A 25662-nucleotide genomic window follows, 5' to 3' on the forward strand; every position below is an offset into this window, starting at 1 on the left:
CCTGGTCCTGGCTTACCTGTGCTGGATCCCGTCACCTGCTGCCTACAGGACCGTCCTGGCATCAGGGTGGTTACAGACAAACCGTCAGTTCTGGCGTCTTGGTCTCTGGAGTCGAAGCTGCTCAGCACGGCCTTGCCTCAGCCCTCCCTGCTTTGTCACCACTGACCCTCCAGAGCACACCCGACCCCCACACACCAGCCCTGAGACAGGGGGGTCACAGTAAGTTTTGGACCACGTGGGCCAAGGTCCTCTCTCCACCCCTCAGCTCACTTCCCACACAAGGACAACAGAGATTATCAGGGGTCCAGGGAAGTCATGGACTGGCACTGCCCCTCATCAGGGTGAGAGGTTTAGGTCACCAGAGCATAGACCGCAGTTTTCTTCATGTCCCCAGCAGGGGGCGCCGCTCCTGACACACAGTAGTTTCTCCATCAGTTCCCTCCCTCCTGGAAGCTGTTTCCCAACAACTAACTATAAACTATGTTGCATTTACAGGTCATTCCGCCCCACTGTGATTCCCTTGGTGTGTCACTCACTGAGACCCAGTACAGAGCCTGACATCTAGTAACCACATAACAAATGATTAGCAAATCAGTGTGGGGTTTCTTCAACTGACTCATACATGCATAAAGTCTAAAAAGTTCATATGACATAAAGGATTACAGTGAAAAGTAAATTTCCTCCTCCATCCCATCCAAAAATTTTTCACATTCCCTCCCTGGACAAGATAAGTGTTACAGTTCAGATAGTCTTCTAGATAGAGACTCCATTTGATAATGTGGTATTTCCCACACATTCTATCTACAACTTTCTTATCAATTAGCAATATATTCTGAGATTATTCTATTTTTAAAATAGAAATCTAGTTCAGTTTAAGATACTGATAGTAATGATTCCCCACTGCTGATTCTAAACTTAAGTATAGGAGAAATCCTCTGTCTTCCATAGTAATAGAATTTTTTTCTACATAAAGTCACCCAGATGTAAAATTTACTCATTCTCCAATCTTTCTGAGGCTACTTGTCTTCGTGGTTAATTTCTGGCCAATATGATGAAGCACATGTAAAGTTTTGAATTTTGATCTTCAAGGGAAGAAACTTTTCCTCCTTCCCTGCTTTCCCTGGTTGCTCCCAAACCATGAATGTGGTCTTAGGTTCCTCAGGTGATGCCAACAAGAGCAACGTCCCAGGGAGAGCAGAAAGGACAGGTCACGGGGACCTGGATGCCTGGACAACCTCGTGCTGCAGGGCCGCCCTAAGGTTAAGGTGTTAGTTGCTCAGTCGTGTCTGACTCTGCGACCCCATGGACTGTAGCCTTCCAGTCTCCTCTGTCCTTGGGATTCTCCAGGCAAGAATACTGGAGTGGGTTTCCATGTCCTTCTCCAGGGGATCTTCCCAACCCAGGGATCGAACCCAAGTTTCCTGCATTGGGGGGTGGACTCTCTACCATCTGAGCCACCAGGGAAGCCCAAGCAGCCCTGGAACTCCCTGTCTCACTGTCCTGGGAGACACACACCAGCTTCCTTCCTGTGAGACCAGTGTTACTTGGGTTCGGCTACACAGAGTGAGTTAGTACAATCTGGAGAACAGGATTCCCAGGAGTGTGTGCTCGTGATGGTCTGTTCTGAGATGAGCAGAGATGTAATTACAGTGTCACCCTTGGCTCCTGGGACATTACTGTGAGCTGGAGGAAGGGAGAGCTGGGCTGGGGGTGGGGGGGCAGCACAGGGAGATGGGAGATGTCACCCTCCTCATCTTCCCAGCCATGGATGTGACCGGGAGGGTTGTTCACCAGGTATCTGTGTGGCGGGGTATGTCTCTTCACTTTCCTTCCTGTCCTCTTTACAGACAGTTTCCTTCACATTCCAGACAGGATGAGAATCTGCTGGTGGTCTCTTCCTCCTTGTCCTCCTGTCTGAGGGCAGGGCCTGTGGAGGCTGAGACCTAGAGGAGGAACTTCTCAGGAAGAGAAGGAATGCAGGTCACTTATCCTCCTTCTGGAATCTCTGCTTCCCCAGCCTGGCCTGCACAGCCAGTTCTGAGATAGCTGAATCCCCAGCATAAATGAGGCATATGGGGGAAAGAAAATAACGTGCATCCATGGGTCCCTCATATCTTTTTTCCCTGTGATCCCAAAATGTACATTTGTTAATCTCCTAATTGTTACCAGAGAGTCACTAGTCCAGCTGATGTTCCAAAAGTGAGTATTATACAGGGGCATGGCTACCAGAGGAGGGAACACTGGGGAAACCTTAGATCTGCCAACCACAGGATGACTTTGGGATCATCTGACCATGTGGCTTCTCAGAGAACTAAGGGTAGGAATGCAGAGACTTAAATAAGTAGAGAGTTCAAGTCCAAGGTTTTGAGACTCACTCCACAGGTATCCAGATCAAAATTATGTCCACAAACACTAGTGTAGTCTTACAGGTTATTTGGAATTACAAGAGAGAACTTTATAGGTAGAAACATAAAGGTAGGAAACGAAAAGAAATTAGCCAGGTTGAGAGTTACAGTTGTCTCATTATCACTGGCAACTATCGTGCCAGTTTCTGCAAGAACCACAGTGGAAAAAATTAACTGCTATATGATGTGATCACCACGGTTGCATCCTTTAAGTTTTTGAGGATGACATTAACTTCTTTCATCATCCCCAGGACACAATATTGCTATTAATACGCTGTCTTGGTTGAGCTTTGAAGGCTTTTTCAGGGTCTTCCACTAAACCTTTCTTACTAAAAGGTTTTTTACTCCATGCACACACACACACAAATCAACATGCGGGTTCTTGCCAACTCTAAATATGTCTATAGCCATGACTCTAGGTGGAGAAATTGCCACCAAGAGAATGGATAGATACAGAGAAGCTGTGAGATATATATGGCCCTAAGACACGATGCACATTATTTTCTCTTCCCCATACGCCTCACTTGTACTGGGGATTCGTGATTGCAGGCAGGTATCAGGGTCAAATCTGACTTGTATCCACAGACCTAGAAGGATCTAGATTTTCCCATTCATCAGTGAGTGAAATAAGAACAATGGCCATTGGCACCCACGTGGAATGATGTGGGGAATTACTGTTGAACACAACTGCTCCGTATTGCAGGGTATGTCCTCAGGGTACTTAGGTTGTCTTCAGGAAGGGAGTTCTGGGTGTGAGAATTGGCTCAGGTCTGGAAACTAGATAAAGGATGGTAACTTTCTATTAGGCAGCTGGCCTCAGACTTCAACTCATTCATTTTGATCTATTAATATAATACTAAGCAACACTCTTGTTGCCTGTCCATCTACCTTGCCTCTAGAAACATCATGGTCTATTAACCATTTCCATAAACCCCTTACAGTTAGAATATCCTGCTTCCATCCTGACATTGTTGGTTAATTCAAAAATTTGTTCCTTGTTCCTGCCTTGCTGTCACCTCTTCCCCTGCTTTCTGGGATCCTGTTATCCCCGCTGCTGCTGTAGCTGTTATCTCCTAGATCAGCTCTGCCTACACAGGACAGCGAGGTTGATACTGCTCACTTGTTCATTCCCTATTGCCAGATAAACACTTTCCTTTTGGAAATATTTACCTGGGTTTTTTTTTTTTTTTTCAATTTTGTTTTTATACCAGCATGCCCACTTCTCTGAGTTCTTTCATGACTTTCTGTTCAATTGCCATGGTGGTTCAGGCATCAGTGCTTCATTTAACGTGAGCCGTAGCACTTGCTGTGGCAGAGGGGCTTGAAGTGAAGCTCTGACCCATGCTGTGTGGGGCCACCCAAGACGGATGGGTCACTGTGGAGAGTTCTGACAGAACGTGATCACTGGAGGAGGGAACGGCAAACCACCCCAGTATACTTGCCATGAGAACCTCATGAACTGTATTAAAAGACAAAAAGGTATGACAATGAAAGATGAGTCCCCCAAGTTGGAAAGTGTCCAATATACTACCTGGGAAGAGGAGAGAACTACTAATAGCCCCGGAAAGAATGAAACGGCTGGGCCAAAGCAGAGGTGATGCTCAGTTGCGGATGTGTCAGGGGATGAAAATAAAATCTGATGCTACAAAGAACAGTATTGCATAGGAACCTGGAATATCAGCTCTGTGAATCAAGGTAAATTGGACACGGTCAAGCAGGAGATGGTAAGAATAAACATCAACATCTTAGTAATCAGTGAACTTAAATGGACAGGAGTGGGCAAATTTAATTCAAATGACCATTGTATCTACTACTGTGGGCAAGAATCCCATAGAAGTAATGAGTAGTTCTCATTGTCAACAAAAGAGTCTGAAATGCAGTACTTGGGAGCAACCTCAAAAATGACAGAATGATCTCGGTTCGTTTCCAAGGCAAGCCATTCAACTTCATGGTAATCCAAGACTATGACCCTACTGTTGATGCTGAAGAAGCTTATGTTGATCAGTTCTATAAAGACTTAGAAGACCTCCTAGAACTAACACCAAAAAAAATGTATTCATCCTTGGGGATTGGAGTGTAAATGTAGGAAGTCAAGGGTCACCTGGAGTAAGAGGCAGGTTTGGCCTTGGAATACTAAATGAACCAGGGCAAAGGCTAACTGAATTCTACCAATAGAATTCACTGGTTATAGCAAACACCTTTCTTTTCAACAACACAAGAGATGACTTTACACATGGACATCACCAAATGGTCAGTACTGAAATCAAATTGATTATGTTCTTTGTAGTTGAAGATGGAGAAGCTGTACACAGTCAGCAAAAACAAGACCTGGAGCTGACTGTGGCTCAGATAATCAGCTTCTTACAGCAAAATTCAGGCTTAAGCCAAAGAAAGTGGGAAAACCACTAGGCCAGTCAGATATGATTTAAATCAAATCCCCTATAAATATGCAGTGGAGGTGATGAATAGACTCAAGGGATTAGATCTAGTAAACAGTGAGCCTGAAGAACTATGGACAGAGGTCTGTGACACTGTACAGGAGCAGTGAACAAAACCATCCCAAGGAAAAAGAAAAGCAAGAAGGCGAATGGTTATCTGAGGATTCTTTACAAATAGTTGAAGAAAGAAGTGAAAAGCAAGGGGAAAAGGGAAAGATGCACCCAACTAAATGCAGAGTTGCAGAGAATAACAAGGATAGACAAGAAGGCCTTCTTCAATAAAAATGCTTAAAAATAGAGGAAAACAACAGAAGGGGAAAGACTAGAGATCTCTTCAGAAAAGTTGGAAATATCAAGGGAACATTTTTCCCAAAGATGGACACAATAAAAGAGAGAAACAGTTGAGACCTAGTGGAAGCAGAAGAGATTAAAAGAGATGCAAAGAATACATGGAAGAACTGTACAAAAAAGAACTGGATATCCGTGATGATGTGGTCAGTCACCCAGAGCCAGACATTCTGGAGTGTGAAGTCAAGCAGGCCTTAGGAAGCACTGCTGTCAATAAAGCTAGTGGATGCAATGGAGTTCCAGGAGAGCCATTCATAACCCTCAAAGATGATGCTCTCAAAGTGTTGCACTCAATATGTCAGTAAATCTGCAAGACCCAGCTGTGGCCACAGGACTGGAAGAGGTTAATTCTTATCCCAGTTCTCAAGAAGGGCAGTACTAAAGAATGTTCAAACCATCGGACAGTTGCACTCATCTCCCACGCAGATGTTCAAGCTGGATTTAGAAAAGGCAGAGGAACCAGAGGTCAAAGTGCCGTCATCCATTGGATCATTGAGAAAGCAAGAGTATTTCAGATAAACATCTACTTCAGCTTCATTGACAACACTAAAGCCTTTGACTGTGTGGACCACAAGAAACTGTGGAAAATTCTCAAAGAGATGGGAATACCAGACCACCTTACTTGCCTCCTGCAAAGCCTGTATGCAGGCCGAAAAGCAACAGTTAGACTGGACATGGAACAACAGACTGATTCCAAATAAGGAAAGGAGTACATCAAGGCTGTATATTGTCACCCTGCTTACTTAACTTATATGCAGAATACATCATGCAAAATTCCAGGCTGGATGAAGCACAAGCTGGAATCAAGATTGCAGGGAGAAATATCAATAACCTCAGATATGCAGATAACACCACCCTTATGGCAGAAAGCGAAGAGGAACTAAAGAGAATCGTGATGAAGGTGAAAGAATAGTTAAAAAGCTGATTTAAAACTCAACATTCAGAAAACTAAGATCATGGCATCCGGTCCCATCACTTGATGGCAAATAGATGGGGACACAGTGGAAACAGTGACAGAGTTTACTTTCTTGGGCTCCAAAATCAGTACAGATGGTGAGTGCAGCCATGAAATTAAAAGATGCTAGCTGCTTTGAAGAGAAGCTATGACCAACCTAGAGAGCATATTCAAATCAGAGACCTTACTTTGCCAATAAATGTCTAATGGTTTTTCCAGTAATCATGTTGGGATGTGAAAGTTGGACCATAAAGTAGGCTGAGTGCCAACAAATTGATGCTTTCAACTGTGGTGTTGGAGAAGACTCTTGAGAGTCTCTTGGACTGTAAAGAGATCAAATCAGTCAATCCTAAAGGAAATCAACCCTGAATATTCATTGGAAGGACTGATGCTGAAGTTGAAGCTGCAATACTTTGACCACCTGATGCGAAGAGCTGACTCATTGGAAAAGACCCTGATGCTGGAAAACACTGAAGTCAGGGGGAGAAGGGGATGACAGAGGATGAGATGGTTGGATGGATCACCGACTCAATGGATATGAGTTTTCTTAAGCTCCGGGAGATGGTGAAGGACAGGGAAGCCTAGCATGTTGCAGTCCATGGGGTTGCAAAGAGTCAGACATGACTGAGCAGTGGAACAACAACTCACGCTAGTAAGGTCATGTTTAAAATCTTGCGTGCTAGGCCTCAGAATAATGTGAACCAAAACTTCCAGATGTCAAAATTGGGTTTAGAAAAGGTAGAGGAACCAGACATCAAATTGCCAATGTTCCCTGGATCACAGACAAAACAAGGGAATTTCAGAAAAACATCTACCTCTGTTTCATCGACTACACTAAAGCCTTTGACTGTGGATCATAACAAACTGTGGAAAGCTCTGTTGTCACCTTGTCATATTCCTTTCTCAATACTGAGCCACTCTGTTGTTCTACACAGCGTTCTAATTCTTGCTTCTTGACCCACAGACAGGTTTCTCAGGGGACAGATAAGGTGGTCTCATACTCCCATCTCTTTAAGAGCTTTCCACAGAAAGATTTCCTCTTCTTGGGCTCAAAAATCACTGCAAATAGTGACTACATCCATAATATCAGAATACGATTACTTCTTGGCAGGAAAGCCATGACAATCCTAGACAGTGTGTTGAAAAGCAGAGACATCACTCTGCCAACAAAGGTTTGTATAGTCAAAGCTATGGTCTTCTCAGTGGTCAGGTATGGTTGTGAGAGCTGGACCATAAAGAAGGCAGAGAGCCCGAGGATTGATGCTTTTGAACTGTGGTGCTGCAGAAGACTCCTGAGATTCCCTTGGACAGCAAAGAGATCAGTCAATCTTAAAGGAAGTCAACTCTGAATACTCATTGGAAGGACTGATGCTGAAGCTGAAGCTCCAGTATTTTGGTCACCTTATGTGAACAACCAACTCATTGAAGAAGTCCCTTATGTTGGGAAAGATTGAAGGCAGAAGGAGAAGAGGGCTTCAGAGGACTGAATGGCATCACTGATGCAATGGACTTGAACTTGGGCAAACTCCAGGAGATGGTGAGGGACAAGTAGGCCTGGCATGCTGCAATCCATGGGGTCACAAAGAATCAGACATGACTAGGCGACTGAACAAAAACAACATAGCATTTGTTAGAACAACTTTAAGTGAAAGTCGCTCAGTCGTGTCCGACTCTTTGTGACCCTATGGACTATACAGCCCATGAAATTCTCCAGGCCAGAATACTGGAGTGTGTAGCCATTCCTTTCTCTGGGGGATCTTCCCAACAATACTGAAATATAATTCACCAATTGAAAAGAATCAATTATAGCATATTTACAGAGAGGTGTGACCATTGCCACATTCATTTTTGAAAAGTTTTCATCACCCAGAAGCATTTTTAGAATATTGTTATCCAGGTACCAACTTCACAGATGGCTCAGTTGTAAACAATCTGCCTGCAAGCCAAGAGAATCAGGAAACATGGGTTAGAGCCCTGGGTTGGGAAGATCCCCTGGAGAAAGAAATGGCAACTCACTCCAGTATACTTGCTTAGAAAATTCCATGGACAGAGGAGCCTGGTAGGCTATAGTCCAAGGGGTCCCCAAGAGCTGGACATGAATGAGCAACTGAGCATGCATGCACGCATTGAGGTACCAATTTATTCCTGGACAGTCAGTCCCTATTTCCCTTCAACATTTCCCTCATCTCTAGACGAACACTAAGGTACTTTCTGTCTAAAGGGATTTGCTTATAAATCCTATAAATGAAATCTGACAAGATCCTTTATTCTTGATTTTTTTTGCAGAGCAAAATGTATTCAAAGTTCACCCATGCTAGGCATCCATGTACTAAGCATCTGTACTTCCTTCTTTTCGTTTTCAAATTATTTTCCAGGGCAGGTTTGTACCGCTTTTACTGATTCACTCATGAAGGGATGGAGATCTGAGTTATTTCTGCTGTTTGACTGTCATGATTAACGCTGCTATGAATGTCAGCTACAAACATTGTGGTGTAGACTACCATTTTCATTTCTCCAAGGTAAATACCTAGGGATGGAATTTATGAGTCCTAGAGTAACACTAGGTTCAAACTTGGAGCAACTTCCAGACTGTTTTCCAACACCATTTTATATTACCACTAGCTGGTTCCATGGTTCCAAACTCTCCACATCCTCTCTGAGGATACGAATCTTGGTTTCTGGATTTTCAAGGAGGGGATGTCACCTATGGTCCCCACATGAATAAGCTCTGGGTTACATTTCCTATTACAGCTCATAAACTTGAGATAACCAAAGGGAAGATTTTTCCCAGATTTGGCCAATGCCCTAAGGATAAAAACAACTTCTCCCTCTGAAATATTGCCCACCTTTATATTTTGGTGTAAATATTTATTCTCTTGGTACTATACTTATGGAAGCTTTTTATACTTAATCTATTATTTTTATTTGTTTTCACTGGACAAGTAAGCATTAAAACCAGGCCAACCCTGTTACTAAAAATGGAATCTCCAAGGCTTATTTTTTCAATCCCGCTATTTTTTCTGGCACTGGGGTAGCTGTCAGAATACAAGTCCATCTAAACCAATGATACTTTATCTCTTATGTGAGCCAGAGCTGGTTTGTGAAATGCTTGTTATCAGCTCACAATAAGAAACATACGAACATTGAAAGTGAGCATAAGCAAGTAAACGACCTTATCTTGACCCAGACTGGTAATTGCCAAGAAAAAGATGAGCATTTTTATCATGTCATTGGATCTGCTAAGACTGTTGGATTTTTAGTCCTCATGGACTAGAGATTATAGCTTGGTGTCTAAACTAGTACTTAAAAGACATTTGTGTGGGTCACATGTAAATTGATCAATTTTATAGATACTTTCGCCAGCAAAATGCATATACAAAGAAATACAAAAGTTCAGTTCAGTCGCTCAGTCATATCCAACTCTTTGCAACCCCATGGACTGCAGCAGAGCAGGCTTCCCTGTCTATCACCAACTCCTGCAGCTTGCTCAAACTCATGTCCATTGAGTTGGTATGGCATCCAACCATCTCATCCTCTGTCGTCCCCTTCTCCTCCTTCCTTCAATCTTGCCTGGCATCAGGGTCTTCTCAAATGAGTCAGTTCATCCCATCAGATGGCCAAAGTATTGGAGTTTCAGCTTCAGCATCAGTCCTTCCAATAAATATTCAGGACTGATTTCCTTTAGGATGGACTGGTTTTATCTCCTTGCAGTCCAAGGGATTCTCAAGAGTCTTCTTCAACACCACAGTTCAAGAGCATCAGTTCTCTGGTGCTCAGCCTTCTTTATGGTCCAGCTCTCACATCCCTACATGACTACTGGAAAAACCATAGCTTTGACTGGCCAGAACTTTGCTGCCAAAGTAATGTCTCTGCTTTTGAATATGCTGTGTAAGTTGGTCATAGCTTTTCTTCCAAGCAGCAAGCATCTTTCAATTTCATGGATGCCTTCACCATCTGCAGTGATTTTGCAGCCCCCCAAAATAAAGTCTCTCACTGTTTCCATTGTTGCCTCATTTATTTGCCATGAAATGATGGAACTGGATGCCATGATCTTAGTTTTCTGAATGTTGAGTTTTAAGCCCACTTTTTCACTCTTCTCTTTCACTTTCACCAAGACGCTCCTCAGTTCCTCTTCGCTTTCTGCCATAGGGGTGGTGTCATCTGCACATTTGTGGTTATTGGTATTTTTCCTGGCAATCTTGATTCAGCTTGTGCTTCATCCAGCCTAGCATTTCTCATGATGTACTCTGCATATAGGGCTTCCCTGATAGCTCAGTTGGCAAAGAATCTGCCTGCAATGCAATGATACCTGGGTCGGGAAGATCCCCTGGAGAAGGAATCCAGCAAACTCTCTAAGAGGGCAAGAACTGAATGCCTCTGAAATTTCTCTCTTGACACCGCTGAGTTCCTGTGTGCACGAATCTCTTGGAATTGTGGGGACAATGACAGGCAAAATGACCTCTGCTACTGTCAGAGATGGGGTCACCCAGAGAAGAATGAGACCAGGACTCTACACATGAAATAGAACAGTCAGTACACCAACAACAATAATAGCAATAACTAAATAAGCAAAATATAAACACATTCAAAAATGACAGGAGCTAAGTATTGAACCAAGGCCTGATCCTAGGCTAACCACTGAAGAAACACACCCTGCCCATGGTGCTGGAGATACAAGGCCCAGGTGACTTCTGAGTCCATGATCACTGGTCCTTGATGGGACAAGGATTTACTGAAGGGACAAGGACAACGGAATGGAGAAGAGGACCCAGTCCAGGAGTGACCATGGGCAGTGCATGTGTGACCACTGTGCAATGATCACTGACTGGGCACAGGCCCTGTCACACTCAGCTCCTCACATCCTCTACCTGTCCCTCCTGCAACTGACTCAGCAAAGCAAACACATGGATGGATCTGGAAAGTTCTAAGTGTTTCAATTTACTTCCTCTTTCAAACTTTAGGAATCCTCACCTTTAGTATCCAATCCCCCTTCATGTCACCAATTAGAAAAAACATTCATATATACAGATTTTATTTTCAAAAAGGAAATAAGGCATCATTACTCAGTGCATATGAAGCAAAGACAGGGGTGGAGATGGCCCAGCCCCGTCTCTGCAGGAACAAGACAGTGGATGAGGGAGGAGAACACAGGTCAGGGTGGGGAGGAGGTGCGGGGAGCAGGGGTGGGCAATCTCCCCATCTCCTCATATTATGCTAATATGAGCACAGACATGTTCAGATGCAGCTGCAGAAAGAGGGGTCCTGGGATCTGACATCACAAAGCAGGACCGAGCATCATTCAGTTCCCACAAGGCAGCTGTCTCACACTGTGAGAGAAAAGAATCAGGAACCAGTCCAGGTCAGTCATGTAAGGGCTGACATTCTCCACAGTCCCCCACAAGCTCACATGTCCCACTCAAAGATCTCCCCCACCCAATGTGCCTCTGCCCCAATCCTCCTTCCAATCTAGACCCTCTAGGGTCTCACCTGTAGGAACCGTGAGAGACACATCAGAGCCCAGGGCACTGTCATTGCCTGGGGGAGAACAAGACCAGGATGTGGTCAGAACCCACAGGAGAGAAACTAGAGAAGGAACTTTGAGGAGGGTGAGCCCCCCAGGGCCTCCTGTCTGCACCCTCACAAGGGTCTCAGGAATCACTCCCTCCATTCTTACTTGCACCCTGGGTGTAGGTCCATCCTTTTTTACCTGTGAGAAGAAAATACCATGTGAGAGGCCAGGGAGAAGACTGAATCATGAGATCCTAGAGGAACCTCTAGTCCTGGACCCCAGAGAACTTTCTGGAACTGTGGTAAAAACTCATGCTAGCATCAGAAACACAGAGAAGGGAGATGTGTAAGGACTGGGCCACCCGCCCTCCTGGAGGTCTGTCCTCAGCAAGGAGCTCCCTTCTGACCTTCAAGTGCTGGAAACCTGTTCCCCAACTGGAATTAGGAAGATGAAAAATTTGTCTTTCATTTTCACACGTGTTTTAGAAAAGGAAAATGTTAGCATCAGCTCCAGACTCCACATGTTTGTGGACCATACTTTCCAGTAACCAGGCAGGTAAACTTCTACCTAGGCTTGAAACCCCCAGTGAGACAAGAAAACTCAGATCCCTCCCTCCCGTCCCTACCTGAATGTTTCTTCCTCCAGATCACAGCTCCATCCACCACAGCCACAAGGAGAACCAGGCCAACAATGATGCCATATGGTGAGGCAGGAGGTCTGAGGAGGTTCTGTGGAGGAAAAGGAAGGGGCCCTGTCCTCAGCTTGAGTCCTGACATTGCTGAACTGAGTCCTGGAGGACTCCTGCTTTATCTGAGAGGAAGCTCCAGCCCCATGGCCCTCCTTAGTCCATCTCAGGGTGAGGGGCTCCTGAAGCTCCTCATGCTGCACACGGCACGTGTATCTCTGCTCCTCTCCAGAAGGCACCACCAGGGCTGCCCACTTCTGGAAGGCTCCATCCCCTGAAGGCCTGGTCTCCACAAGCTCCACGTCCTGGGTCTGGTCCTCCCCATCACGCTGCCAGGTCAGTGAGATCTCCTCAGGGTAGAAGCCCAGGGCCCAGCACCTCAGGGTGACCTCATGGTCAGAGATGGGATGACGGGTCACATGTGCCTTTGGAGGGTCTGAGGAAGAATCAGAAAATTTACAGTTTGTGTTACCTTCATGGCTCACTGAAGCAGCATCATGTGACCATCCTGAGAAAGGACAGAACAGTGATTTTTTTTCCCCCCAGCTTTACTGAGGTATACTTAACAAAAACTGTTCCCATTTAAAGTGTACTACATGTTGCTTTGATATATATGTACACTGTGAAGGTAATTAATGTATTCATCAACTTACCTTATGTGTGTGTCTGTTTGACAGGGGTGATCAGAATGATTAAGATCAATTTTAAAGTATATAACACAGGATTATTATTAACTATAGTCAGCAGGCTATATATCAGATCCCCAGATGTATTATGAACTTTTTTACCCTCTGAGCTATGGAACATTCAAGACCATGGTGTTGAAAAAAGCAGCACAAGAGCTAGATAACAGCCTCAAATCAGAGATCAGGGATGATCTATATTAGTCCTTGGAAATTTCTAGAATGAAAGACTAAGATAGGAGCTCTAGAATGTGAGGGAGAGAATACAGATTAAAGGTCCTGATTCTGGTGGAGGCTGAATGACTCAGAAAAGCTGGAGTCAGGCCTCCTTAGATGCTCTGAGGATGAGAACAGGCCTTGAGAGAGAAAGTCATGGATCACAAGATGGTGGCCAGGGTCAAAGGGCACCGATGATCAGCTACTTCCGGGATGATTTACTGCTTCTTCCTCAAAGACACTGGATTCTTTAAATGTCCTTCAGAGAAGTGGGGCCACTGGTGACTGTCTTGTACAGAATATGAATACCCGGGCGGATTTCCTCCCTCTCCTGACAAGAACCTGGGGCGCTGTTTCCACAGAGACCCCATTTTCCTCTCCTCGTGGGAAGCCAGCTCCAGCCCGAGGGGAGATCAGGGAGGCCCCGCGCCCCTTGTACCTGCGCGCAGCAGCGTGTCCTTCCCGTTCTCCAGGTATCCGAGGAGCCACTCCACGCACTCGCACTCGCCCTCCAGGTAGTACCTCAAAGGCTCCTCATAACCTGCCGCCTCCCACTTGCACTTGGTGATCTGAGCCGCCGTGTCCGCCGCGGTCCAGGAGCGCAGGTCCTCGTTCAGGGCGATGTAATCTCTGCCGTCGGAGGCGAAGTGATCATACCCGCGGAGGAGACGCCCGTCCGGCCCCACGTCGCAGCCGGACATTCGCTGGAAGGTGTGAGACCCTGACCCGCCCCGACCACCCGTAGGGATTAAACCAAACTGAAAATGAAACCGGGTCAAATCCCCGCGAGTTCCTCCCGGGTCGGGGTGCCGGGCGTGTCCTGCAATGTTGGGGTGACCCTCGGACCCGCAGACTCGGGGCGACACCGGCCGGTCCCCGGGGATGGGGGTCGTGACCTGGACCCGGGCCCGCGTCGCTCAGCGGCCTCGCTCTGGCTGTAGTAGCCGCGCAGGGTGTTCAGGCCCACTCGCTAAGTCTGTGCGGCGTCCTTGTAGATTCTCGTGTTCCGATCCCAATACTCGGGCCCCTCCTGCTCCATCCACGGCGCCCGCGGTTCTTCCTTCGGATTCGGGCCGTCGCTGTCGAACCGCACGATCTGCGTGTCGTCCACGTAGCCGACAGAGATGAAGCGGGGGTCCGCGAGGCCGGGCCGGGACACGGCGGTGCTGAAATACCTCAAGGAGTGGGAGCCTGGGGGCGGGGAGGGGTGAGACCCGGCCCAACCCTCCTCAAGGCGCGGGTTCCGCGTCCGAGGTGAGGGGGCCGGGAGGGCGGAGGGGGCGTAGGGCCAGTGAGAAGGAAGAGGTCGAAGACCGGCCCGAACTCCGGAGGCGGAAGAAAAGAAGGGTCGGGATGCAAGGGAGGGATAGGCCGGGACCCGGGGAGGGGGCGGGTCTGGGCAGGGGCGTCGGGGTCGCTCGTTCCCTGGGGTCCTGCCCCCCAGAGTCCCGGGCGGTCCCCTCGCCCCTCCCCGCAGAGGTCGTTCCCTCCGGACCCCACACTCACCAGCCCGGGTCTCGGTCGCGACCAGGGCCCACGAGATCAGCAGGAGGAGGGTTCGCTGCCCCATGACGCGCATAGTCTGGGTCTGGGGAGAAGCAGATTTCGGACGGGTCGGTGGAGACTTCATAACCGGGATTCGCGGAGACGCTGATTGGTTTTTCTAGAAAGGGAACACCCAGTGGCAATGAGAACTGGAACCGCTTCACGAGTGTCCAAGCAGGAGGGCTAAACACAGGTTGTGAGAGAGAAAGTGAAACGCGGGGAGATGGGGAGTCCCCAACATGGAGCGTCCCAGCCCCAGACACCGCCCTTGACCCTGAGATCCTGAGCGGGCTCGCCCTCTGGTGACATGGGGCTTTGCCCTGATGCCTCCCCTCCTGCTAGGTAGGATGTTCAAACTACCGCACAATTGCACTCATCTCACACGCTAGCAAAGTAATGCTCAAAATTCTCCAAACCAGGCTTCAACAGTACGTGAACCGTGCACTTTCAGATATTCAAGCTGGATTTAGACAGCCAGGGGAGCCAGAGATCAAATTACCAGCATCCTCTGGATCATCGAAAAAGGAAGAGAGTTCCAGAAAAACATCTACTTCTGCTTTATTGACTACATCAAAGCCTTTGATCATGTGAATTACAAAAAACTGTGGAAAATTCTTCAGGAGATGGGAATACGGGACAGCCTGACCCACCTCCTGAGAAATCTGTGTGCAGGTCAAGAAGCAACAGTTAGAACAGGACATGAAACAGCAGACTGGTTCCAAATTGGGAAAGGAGTGGGTCAAGGCTGTTTATTGTACCTTGCTTATTTAATTTATATGCAGAGTACATTATGGCAAATAGTGGGCTGGATGAAGCACAAGCTGGAATCAAGATTGCCAGGAGAAATTTCAATAACCTCAGATATGCAGATGACACCACCCTTATGGCAGAAAGTGAAGAACTAAAGAGCCTCTTGATGAAAGTGAAAGAGGAGAGTGGAAAAGTTGGCTTAAAAACTCAACATTCAGAAAACTAAGATCATGGCATCCCATCCCATCACATCATGACAAATAGATGGGGAAACATGAAAACAGTGAGAGACTTTATTTTTGGGGACTCCAAAATCACTGCAGATGATGACTGCCGCCATGAAATAAAAAGATGCTTGCTTTTTGGAAGAAAATCTATGACCAACCCAGATAGCACATTGAAAAGAAACATTACTTTGCTAACGAAGGTACATCTAGTCAAAGCTATGGTTTTTCCAATAGTCATGTGTGGATGTGAGTTGGACTACAAAGAAAGTTAAGTGCTGAAGAATTGATGCTTTTGAAGTGTGGTGTTGGAAAAGACTCTTGAGAGTCCCTTGGACTGCAAGGAGAACAAACCAGTCAATCTTAAAGGAAATCAGTCTTGAATATTCATTGGAAGGACTGATGCTGAAGCTCCAATCTTTGGCCACGTGATGTGAAGAAATGACTTATTAGCAAAAACCCTGGGCAAGATTGAAGGCAGGAGGAGTAGGGGATGACAGAGGATGAGATAGTTGGAGGGCATCACCAACTCGGTGGACATAAGTTTGAGCAAGTTTCAGGAGATGGTGATGGACAGGGAAGCCTGGTGTGCTGCAGTCCATGGGGGTCACAGAGAGTCGGACACGACTGAGTGACTGAACTGAACTGAACTCCCCTCGTGCACTGAGAACTCTTTGTCCCACTTTCTCCCCCAATCCTAGCTCTGAGGCTGTTTGTGATTAAAATATCTACAAAATCTTACAAATTAGTGAGGACCCCAACAATAGTATTATGTGGCCACTTCTATGCATATTTTCCATACTATGAATAATACACTTTAAAGATTTTTGTTAGTTTATTTAGAATAATATTAATAACCCATACATTTAATATGAAAAACTTTTCCCCAAAATAAACAGAATGGTGAGAAACATAGAGCTTTTTACATATTTTCCAAGTATCTTTCTTGTCTCTTTCACTAGAAGACCACTGGATTTTCAGAAATCACTGCAGATGCTGATTGCAGCAATGAAATTAAAAGACGCTTGCTCCTTGGGAGGAAAGTTATGACCAACCTAGATAGCATATTAAAAAGCAGAGACATTACTTTGCCAACAACGGTCCATCTAGTCAAGGCTATGATTTTTCCAGTGGTCATGTATGGATGTGAGAGTTGGGCTATAAAGAAAGCTGAGTGTCGAAGAATTGATGCTTTTGAACTGTGATGTTGGAGAAGACTCTTGAGAGTCCCTTGGACTGCAAGGACATCCAACCAGTCCATCCTAAAGGAGATCAGTCCTGGGTGTTCATTGGAAGGACTGATGTTGAAGCTGAAACTCCAATACTTTGGACACCTGATGCGAAGAGTTGACACATTGGAAAAGACCCTGACTCTGGGAAAGATTGAGGGCAGGAGGAGAAGGGGCGACAGAGGATGCGATGGTTGGATGGCATCATCAACTCAATGGACATGAATAGCCATTTCCCCAAATAAACAGGGTAGTGAGAAGCATAGAGCTTTTTACATTTTTTCCAATTATCTTTCTTGTCTTTTTCACTAGAAGACCACTGGATTTTCAGATTTGCGTCTGCACTAAAGCTGTTATTTTAATTGAAGTCTATGAAAGTGAAAAAGCCCCCACATAGGTAGGAGTAGTGTTTTTTAATAATCTTTTCAGATAATTGTGGATGTTCATCTTGGATACAAAAGTAAAACTATACAAATTGTAGTTTCTCAAAGGTTGTTTCCAGGGTGGACCTGAAACAATATCATTGACTATTTTCTCTTCTGTTACATTAAAATCTATAAGCCTATTTTGCTCATTGAACATCTGTTGTAGCAATGTAAGATTTTTACAAAGTAATACATTGTTTCACTAAATTATATAGATCTTTCTGCTCATTCATTCTTTTAGGAACAGGTATTTTCCATGAAAAAGAGGATAGTTCAGCTCACACAGAGTTTTCCCTTGGGCCACAGGACTTTGAAATGTAGTAGAAGTGCTCGGTGTGTACTTTCCATCTCATCACAGAAGATACTTTTAAAATGTGTATTTAAGAATGATGATTAGGAAACATAAGCATTTTTATTTATTTTATTATTTTTAATATTTTATTATTTTTATTTTTAAAAATATATTTTATTGAAGGATATTTGATTTATAATGTTAAGTTCTGCTGTGCAGCAAAGTGATTCACTTATACATGTGTATATGTATATTCTTTTTCACATTTTTTCCACTTTGGTTTGTTAAGGACAGGTAAGAATTTTTAATGTGTCATTCTGGATGTTTTAAAGCAAAGCAAACCTGGTTATTAGTTTTCTTTTTTCTGCAAGAAAGTTTTGGTGAAAATAATTACTAGTGCAGTTTGCTACCATAGTCTCCATTACTGCTAAGTTATACATCAAAGCAAATGTCCACATAGTGAGAAGTCAAATAATATCCGAGTGATGCTCTGAAAGTAGCTTTCACCTCAGGGATCTCATGAAAGGGTCTCAAGTGACATCAATGGTTCCATAGACCACACTCTGAGAACTGCTGTTCTGAATGAACCAGGGCATCTTCCATCTGATCCTTGCCTTTGCCTCCTCTTCATTTTGGAAAATGCTTTTTCCTGAGCTGGACCCCATGTCTTCCCAAACTTAACTGAGGGCCCTGCCCCTGGGCTCCTTTAGGAGAGGACTCACCCCCTAGATAGTGATGCCAGAGATGTCCTCAGTCTGGGAAGGGAGGTGGAGGGGACAGCTGCTTTCCCTTTGGAACTGGGAACAGTTTGTACCTGAAGGTGCCAGACACCTTGACTTTGTTACAAACCAGCCTAATATGTCGGAAAAGGCAATGGCACCCCACTCCAGTACTCTTGCCTGGAAAATCCCATGGACGGAGGAGCCTGGTAGGCTGCAGTCCATGGGGTCTTGAAGAGTCGGACACGTCTGAGCGACTTCACTTTCAGTTTTCACTTTCATGCATTGGAGAAGGAAATGGCAACCCACTTGTGTTCTTGCCTGGAGAATCCCACAGACAGCAGAGACTGGTGGGCTGCCGTCTATGGGGTCGCACAGAGTCGGACATGACTGAAGTGACTTAGCAGCAGCAGCAGCAGCAGCAGCAGCTTAATATGTATTCATATCCAGGACAGAAATCTGATAGTGTCTAAGAAAAATATTATTGGCCCTTTCATCTCACATGGTCTAATGCACCTGAATTGAGGCCCACAAATCATGAAGAGCAGTCCATTGGAACAGAATATTCTGTGGTGAAAGAATTTTCTATGTCTGTGCTGTCCAGTTAAGTAGCCAGTAGCTACACGAGGCTATTTAGCACCTTTAAGTGACTGTTGTGCTGAGCACTTTTATTTAAATAGCAGTATGTGGCTACTAGCTGGCATATTGGTCAATGCATACCTAGAATGTTGTTAATTAATCTCCTCTTTCCCCTAAAAGATACTGTGTGACTCAGAGTTGATGCACATTAAAACAATCTTAATATTGAAGTCATGGACTTGTCTGTGCAGGTCTTAGCTATAGCTTTGAAATACAGCATGCTCTGAAAGTTTCTTTAACGTGTATTTTAACAGATAGAGGGTTCAGACATTAGCCAAACCATGGTTTATCACCTTGAGGTCATAACACCTGAAGTGTTCAAAACTGCCCATCACTAGATGTAATCCTTGAGCTCTTGGTGTTTTCCTTAACTTGGTAAACATAAGGACACAGAGAAGTCCTCATTTAGCCCAAGAGAAAGTGTTTATTGAACACAACAGATATCAATACTTGTAGGACTTGTATATAGTTGTAAAGTTGTGAAGCAGAAGATGCAACATTAGAATCCAGCACATTATCACTTTTTACTTACTGCTCCTGCTATACTTTCTTCCCAAATTCAATCAGTTCTGTTTCCCTTCACCCTTGGACCCCTCTCTCCTAGACAAAAATATACATGAATTTTTTCCACTTGTGGAATGAAGAGTTTTATGACCCAAAGATTAAAAGCCATTAAAGCATATAAAGCATGTAAATCATTCCTATGTCAATCAGATACAAATATATGCTTCACAGGATACAAATATATGTCCTTATTCCAATGGAGACACAAACAAATTTTTGGCAAATAGGTAACATGTCTCAATGTTCTTCAGCCAAAGATCACCAGAAGCAAATCTGTGAGCAATCAAGTTGGATTTATACTGGATACAGCGAGAGAGATTACACAACATCAGGGATGATAGTGTCCTTGTAAAGTGTTAGAACACATACAGCCAGGAGTCCCCAAACTCTGAGCTTGGACTAGTACCTGCTGTCAGATCAGTGCCAACATCAGATTAGAAATAAAGTGTACAATAAAAATACTGTGTTTGAATCATCCTGAAACCATTCCTCCCATCCCTGGTCCATGAAAAATTGTCTTCCATGAAATCAGTTCCTGGTGCCAAAAAGTTGAGGACCGCTGATACACAGGATGTGGGCTTTGATTTTGAGAAGCTTTTATGCAAGACTGGCTCACTCCAGATTGGGTGTTGTCCAGAAGTGGGGGCAGTTCTATGACTGGGCACCTCATGAGCCTCTGCTCTAGGGAGGGCAGACTAGAGCGAGGACACAGCGGTGACTGGGAGGAGGCAGTGGTCTCTGGATCAGCTCAGGGGGAGGTTTGGTACATGGTGAGGGCACAGGGCTGCCTGGTTGGTCTGAGCTCGGACAGAATGCTGTCGTGTTCTGGTTTTGTCTCTCTGTGTCATGCACTCAGATGTCCTTATCTGATGCTGATCTTCTGTGAGATGACTTATGTCCAACAGGAGAACAACACAGATGGGTGGTGAGCTCCAGCCCAGCTAGAGGATCAGAATGTACATCCTAGTGTTTGAGCTGAAGGTGATCTGTCAAGTGTTTACAAATGTAAGGGATTTTCATGTAATTTTTGAAAGCATTATTTATCAGAACACAAGAGAATTGAAAAGATACTCAAGCATATACAAAAATAAATAATTCATGTTCTTCCCCTCATTCCCCATTCACTCAAGTCCTCTACTCAGAAACAATTGCAGTTAGAAATTTCTCATTTTACTTTGCAGTTAGAAATTTCTCATTTTACTTCCCAGAAAAATATACTGTTCGTTAATCAATACTGTTAGATCAGTAAAAGAGCTCAGGCCACAGCCTGGGAGAAATTATTACAAATTCACATATCTGATAAAGGACTTGTTTTAGAATATACATAGAACTACTCAACTCAACAAAATGAAAATAACTTTTAAAAATAAAGTTTGAACAGACACCTCTTCCAGAAGATATAACAATGGAAATGTATATGAAAAGATGCTAAACATCTTATGTTGTTAGGAAAGGTAAATTACAAAGACAGTAGTGTGCATCACACCTGATGGAACATCTACAGTCCAAGAACTGGTGATGCCAAGGTTGGAGCAGCACAAGGACGTAGAGAAGCAGAAACCCTCCTCACTGGGGCAGGAATAGGAAGCAGCACAGTCACGAGAAATGAAAGTTAGCAGTTTCTAACAAAGCTACACAGAAACTCTCCATCCTATCTACTGATCAATCTAGTATTTCTCCAACTCATTTGAAAACTTATATTTGCACAAACCTCTGCACACCAATGTGTATATGAGAACGCCCCTTAAGTGTGGGCTGCACATAGTGACTTTCTTCTAAAGACTACAGAGTGAAAAGTGGGGAAGTAAAAATAGAAGTTCACAAGGAGAAACCTGGGAAATGTACCTTAGCCAGGTGATGAAGTGAGCTTTTTAGTGATATCCCAGTGGACAGTGTATACCCTTGGTGACTGGAGAATGTCACTCATCTCTGTGACCCCCTTCCCCAAAACCCTTGGCCCCAGTCAAATCAAAAGATGTTCTACTATATCTCTGAGCAGTACTCCCCAAAACATCAGTCATCAAAAGCAAGAGAAGTCTGTGTGACTGTCACAGCCAGAGGAGCCTGAAGGGGACACCGTTCAGACTTAATATGTGTCTTTGATAGGATCCAGGGTCAGGTTAAAGGAAAACTAATGAAGTTCAAATAAATTCTGGAGTTTAGTAACACTGTATCAATATTGGTCCTCAGCTGTGAGGAATGCATGATGGTGGTATAAAAGGTCCTCACAGAGTGTGGGATATATAGTAACTCTCTACTAACTTTACGGCTTTGTTGTAAACCTCAAACTATACTAAAATGCAAACACATTTTAATATCAACTAGAAACAAACAGGAAGTGGAAGAAGCGATTTTCAACTGTTAAGTAGTTAGAATAGGGAAAAGGAGTCCAGAATGGCGGTGGCTAAAAGACCTGGAAGGGAAAAGCCCGTGAAAATAGAACAAAGGAAGGCCCCAGGACCGGAGTGAGAACCTCAGGTAAAATAAACAACACTCCTGGCTGGCCCAGTTTACATAGGATAGGCCCAGGGAAAGAGAAACATATAAAAAGAGAAGCCAAAGCTCTCTTCTCTCTTTCTCTCCCTCGTGATGGGGCACTCTTCTCTTTGCATCTTTTGATCAACGTGCCTTCACGCCTCGAAGATGGATTTTCCTGCTATTACCTAAATAAAATAGAGCTGTAACACTGAGCTATAACTCTGATTTATTTAAGAGCTATAACACTGTCCGTTCGAGACCTGAGAGCTATAACACAGGGTCTGTCCCTGTCTGTCTCGGGTCTGTCCAAGACCGGAGAGCTGTGACTCGCCAAAGGGGCTTTAATGTCCGTCACTCCAAATTTTTGTTGTGACGAGACAAAGAACCGAGGAGCATACACTCGCCTGACATCTATGATGCCGTGACTTGGGTTTAACCTGGCTGAAACAACCTCCACGCGGAAGAGGCCAAACGCAGCAGGAGGCCAAGTCAGCGAAGCTCCCGCGAAGAAGTGGAACGTGAAGAAAACCCAGCCAGGGGAAGGCTCCTCGTGCTGGGAACCGGAGCAGTGAAAAACGAACTCCGCAGAAAGCCCACGCAGCTCAGCCTCAGATTCCAGAAGACCTCTGGTTAAGGTAGGGGGTCCTCGCTGATATGGCTGGAGGGACATGCCTAACAAAATCTTAACTCCTTTACAATCTCTCGTTTCTTCTTTCCTCGAGCCCCCCCCGCGAACAGGCGGGTGGCAGTGGGCGCAACTGAGGGACTCTGGAGAGGCCACTCTTCAGTACTTCCCAAAGGCGCTATCTGCTGGGCCCCAGGAGCTGTTACCCAAGCCGGTGGGGGTTCTTCTGTCCTTACTCTTCTCTGTGCCAAAAAAATCAGACCAATGAAAACTGGGGGGGGGGGGGGGGGGGGGGGTGGGGGGGGGTGGGGGGTGGCTATGAAGGGAATTCCTTGGCATGTTTTTCCCACTGCTTTTTCCTCCTGTCCTTCAGCTCTCTCTCCCGGGACTCGAGCCCGACCAAAACCCAGGATGCCCGACTCAGGCTCTGAGGTGTTATTGCAAAAATTCAGTGAGAGACAAAGTGGGAGGTGGCTTCGCTAGAATTCAGAGAGAAGCGCCCATTCTACAGGATACAGGCCACAGAAGGTGGCCCGGCCAGGTTTTGCCAGTGGGGTGAATTCATACGCTAATGAGCGGGAGGATCATCCCAGCCATTGAGGAACCACCCACCCCTCTGTCTTTTTATTTTTTTTATTTTTATGTAGTATACACTTTATTACTTTGTACTAATGCATTCATATTACAAAGGCAACTTAATGGAAGTATGTTTCTTTTGATATTTGAATAATCCGAAAGAACACAAACAGAACTGCGCATTAAAAAACTCATTTCGATAACAGAAGACAAGTTCAACAACAACAAAAAAATCTTCCTTTCTTACAGGTAGACATAGAAGTGGATTTAATTCGGTTTTCTTTATAACACCCTCCAAAGACAAAAGCAGCTTAAAATCTAATTAAAATGAATAAAAAATTTGTTTATTAAACTACTGGTCTTCGGCACCATTTTCTGTTTTCTGTTGTTTTGATGGAGGTTCTTCGTCTCTTTCTTCTCGTGCTCTTTTTACTGCTCCAGATGCACCATTTGCATCATGTTCATCATCACTATCAAATTTAGTTTTCTTGCCCTGAAACTGTACTCTTCCTTTAGCAGACCCAGCCTGGGCAGCTTTATTTCCCTTTGCTTTTCCTTTAAATCTGCGACCTTTTGACTTCCATTTGTTTAGAGATTCTTGTTGATCTTCTATCATTTTTTTCAGTGCTTCTTTTTCCACATCTCCTTCTAATACTTCCCAGGTGACTTCTTTGTTCCTTAGTTGTAGGTTACCATTATAGGCCTCTTTTGCTTTATCCAGTGCTTCCTTAGCTTTTTCTTTAAATAGAGTTATTCCCTCTTTGGCTCCTCTGACAAAGTGTATCCATTTTATTTCACCATGATTTGAGAAAAGGGTGTGCAAATCTTCTCTACACGTCTGATCATCTAACTCTCCTGAAAATTTCAGCAAGCAGCCAATCTTTTCTTCTAGAGATTTCATTTCAGCACTTTCTGCTAGCTTTTGTTTTTCTTCTTGCTCTTGTTTAGCTCGTAATTTAGCTTCCATTTTATTTTGCTTTCTTTCTTCATTTTTTTTTTTGGTGAAGTAATCTTCCTTGAAAAGTATTAGCAGGTCTGTGTCTTTGTACTTCTGGCCAGGGGTCTCGACAAACTTTTTAGCTGATTCAATACTATCAAATACAGCAAATATTGAACCCTTAAATGCTTTGTGCAACGTTCTTCTCATCTGAATATTTAGTACTTGACCTTTATTTTCCAGCCATTCTTTTATGTCATCAAGAGCTGCATCAGTTGGGAAGCCTTTAATATAAACAGATCTGTTTTTTACATCATTTTTATACTCATCAGTCACTTCAGGGAGGGGTTTGCTGGGAGATCTTCTAATTTTAGTTTTATCTTCACTTATTTCCATGAGTTCTGCCTTTGATTTGCTCAGGGCCTCTACTATTACATTAACGTCTGTCGTGAAACGGTTTAACCTATTAAACTTTATCATTATCTCCAAAGGAACCCAGCCTTCATCCCGTTTGATCTGTTCCTTTAAAAAAATTGTCCCATGGCAAATTGAAGTCTCCAAAATAATACTCAATTTGATGACAGATTTTGGCCTCCAGAGCAGCCATTTTTTCATTATCACCATTTTCAGCCATTCTGGCTATCTTGCAGTTCCTGGCCCCACAGAGACGCCCCACATAGTCCCTAGCAGCGTCTGCACTCCTCTCCCCTCTGTCTTTTGACAGTGCCTTGGAGCTGTTCTGCCACCTCTGGGTGTGGCTTATAGATTGGGGATTAAGGTTTACCTGAATTTGACTTGTCATCTTGGACCCAATTGATTTTAATCATTATGCGTTATGCCCTTGTGCCGTCATTCTTTCAAAGGTTGTGCTCTGGCCCCTTTCCCTCCTGTTTCAAGCTCCTTTCCTCAGCCCCATCAAGGCCCATAATGTTGCCTCTACAATCTTCTAGAGGGACAACCAGAAAATAGCTGGCCTTGGGAGGGAAGTACTGTATAATACCAACCCCTTAATCCTACCTAGCACTGGTCACGCTGGAAACCTTGGGGATGCCCAAACTCCAGCCCGGGGGTCCCAGGAGGTCATCACGCCTTGACCTGCCTAGGGATCTGGTCCTCAAAAGGTTGTCACTCAGTCTGCCTGAGGATCTGCACCCTGACCCGGGGACGCCTGGCTCTCAGGTTGTGACAGTACTGGGTAGGATAAGCCTATTAGTTTTTTTCTTTTTCTTTTCCTCCCTGTCATGACTGTCTTTCAGATGGGAAATAACCAATCCACTTCCCGGCAGACACCCTTGAGATGCATCCTTGATAACTGGAAGCTGTTCGATCCTCTAACTCTGAGGAGGAGTGGTTTAAAATTTGTTTGTGCCACTGCGTGGCCATGGTATCCACTGGGGGATGAGGAACACTGGCCTGAGGA

The 25662-nt window shown here is 44.7% G+C and overlaps 2 protein-coding genes and 2 pseudogenes across 5 annotated transcripts in view; all 4 read right to left on the reverse strand.

The window, feature by feature from the left end:
• LOC133059723 (BOLA class I histocompatibility antigen, alpha chain BL3-7) overlaps nt 1–25662 on the reverse strand; it is a 141269-nt gene that overhangs the window by 25315 nt on the left and 90292 nt on the right. For 2 of the 4 annotated variants that reach the window (XM_061147245.1, XM_061147240.1), the window contains exons 7-8: nt 11634–11681; nt 11162–11473 (exon numbers count right to left, since the gene is read on the reverse strand). In XM_061147245.1, coding sequence (XP_061003228.1) covers nt 11469–11473; nt 11634–11681 — 53 coding nt within the window. In that variant the 3' untranslated portion in view covers nt 11162–11468. Of the gene's footprint in view, nt 1–11161; nt 11474–11633; nt 11682–25662 lie in introns of those variants that run through there. The other 2 variants (XM_061147244.1, XM_061147241.1) reach the window with 1 other exon arrangement.
• The window catches only part of LOC133059727 (BOLA class I histocompatibility antigen, alpha chain BL3-7-like), a 30203-nt gene continuing 15702 nt past the window's right edge, over nt 11162–25662 (reverse strand). The window contains exons 5-7 of the mRNA XM_061147255.1: nt 12281–12718; nt 11634–11681; nt 11162–11473 (exon numbers count right to left, since the gene is read on the reverse strand). Coding sequence (XP_061003238.1) covers nt 11675–11681; nt 12281–12718 — 445 coding nt within the window. The 3' untranslated portion in view covers nt 11162–11473; nt 11634–11674. The remainder of the gene's footprint in view (nt 11474–11633; nt 11682–12280; nt 12719–25662) is intronic.
• LOC133059729 (BOLA class I histocompatibility antigen, alpha chain BL3-7-like) lies at nt 14019–17263 on the reverse strand (annotated as a pseudogene).
• On the reverse strand, nt 23489–25258 carry LOC133059098 (lupus La protein homolog; annotated as a pseudogene).

This window comes from Dama dama, chromosome 7 (assembly GCF_033118175.1).
Source record: "Dama dama isolate Ldn47 chromosome 7, ASM3311817v1, whole genome shotgun sequence".
Classification (NCBI taxonomy): Eukaryota; Metazoa; Chordata; class Mammalia; order Artiodactyla; family Cervidae; genus Dama; species Dama dama.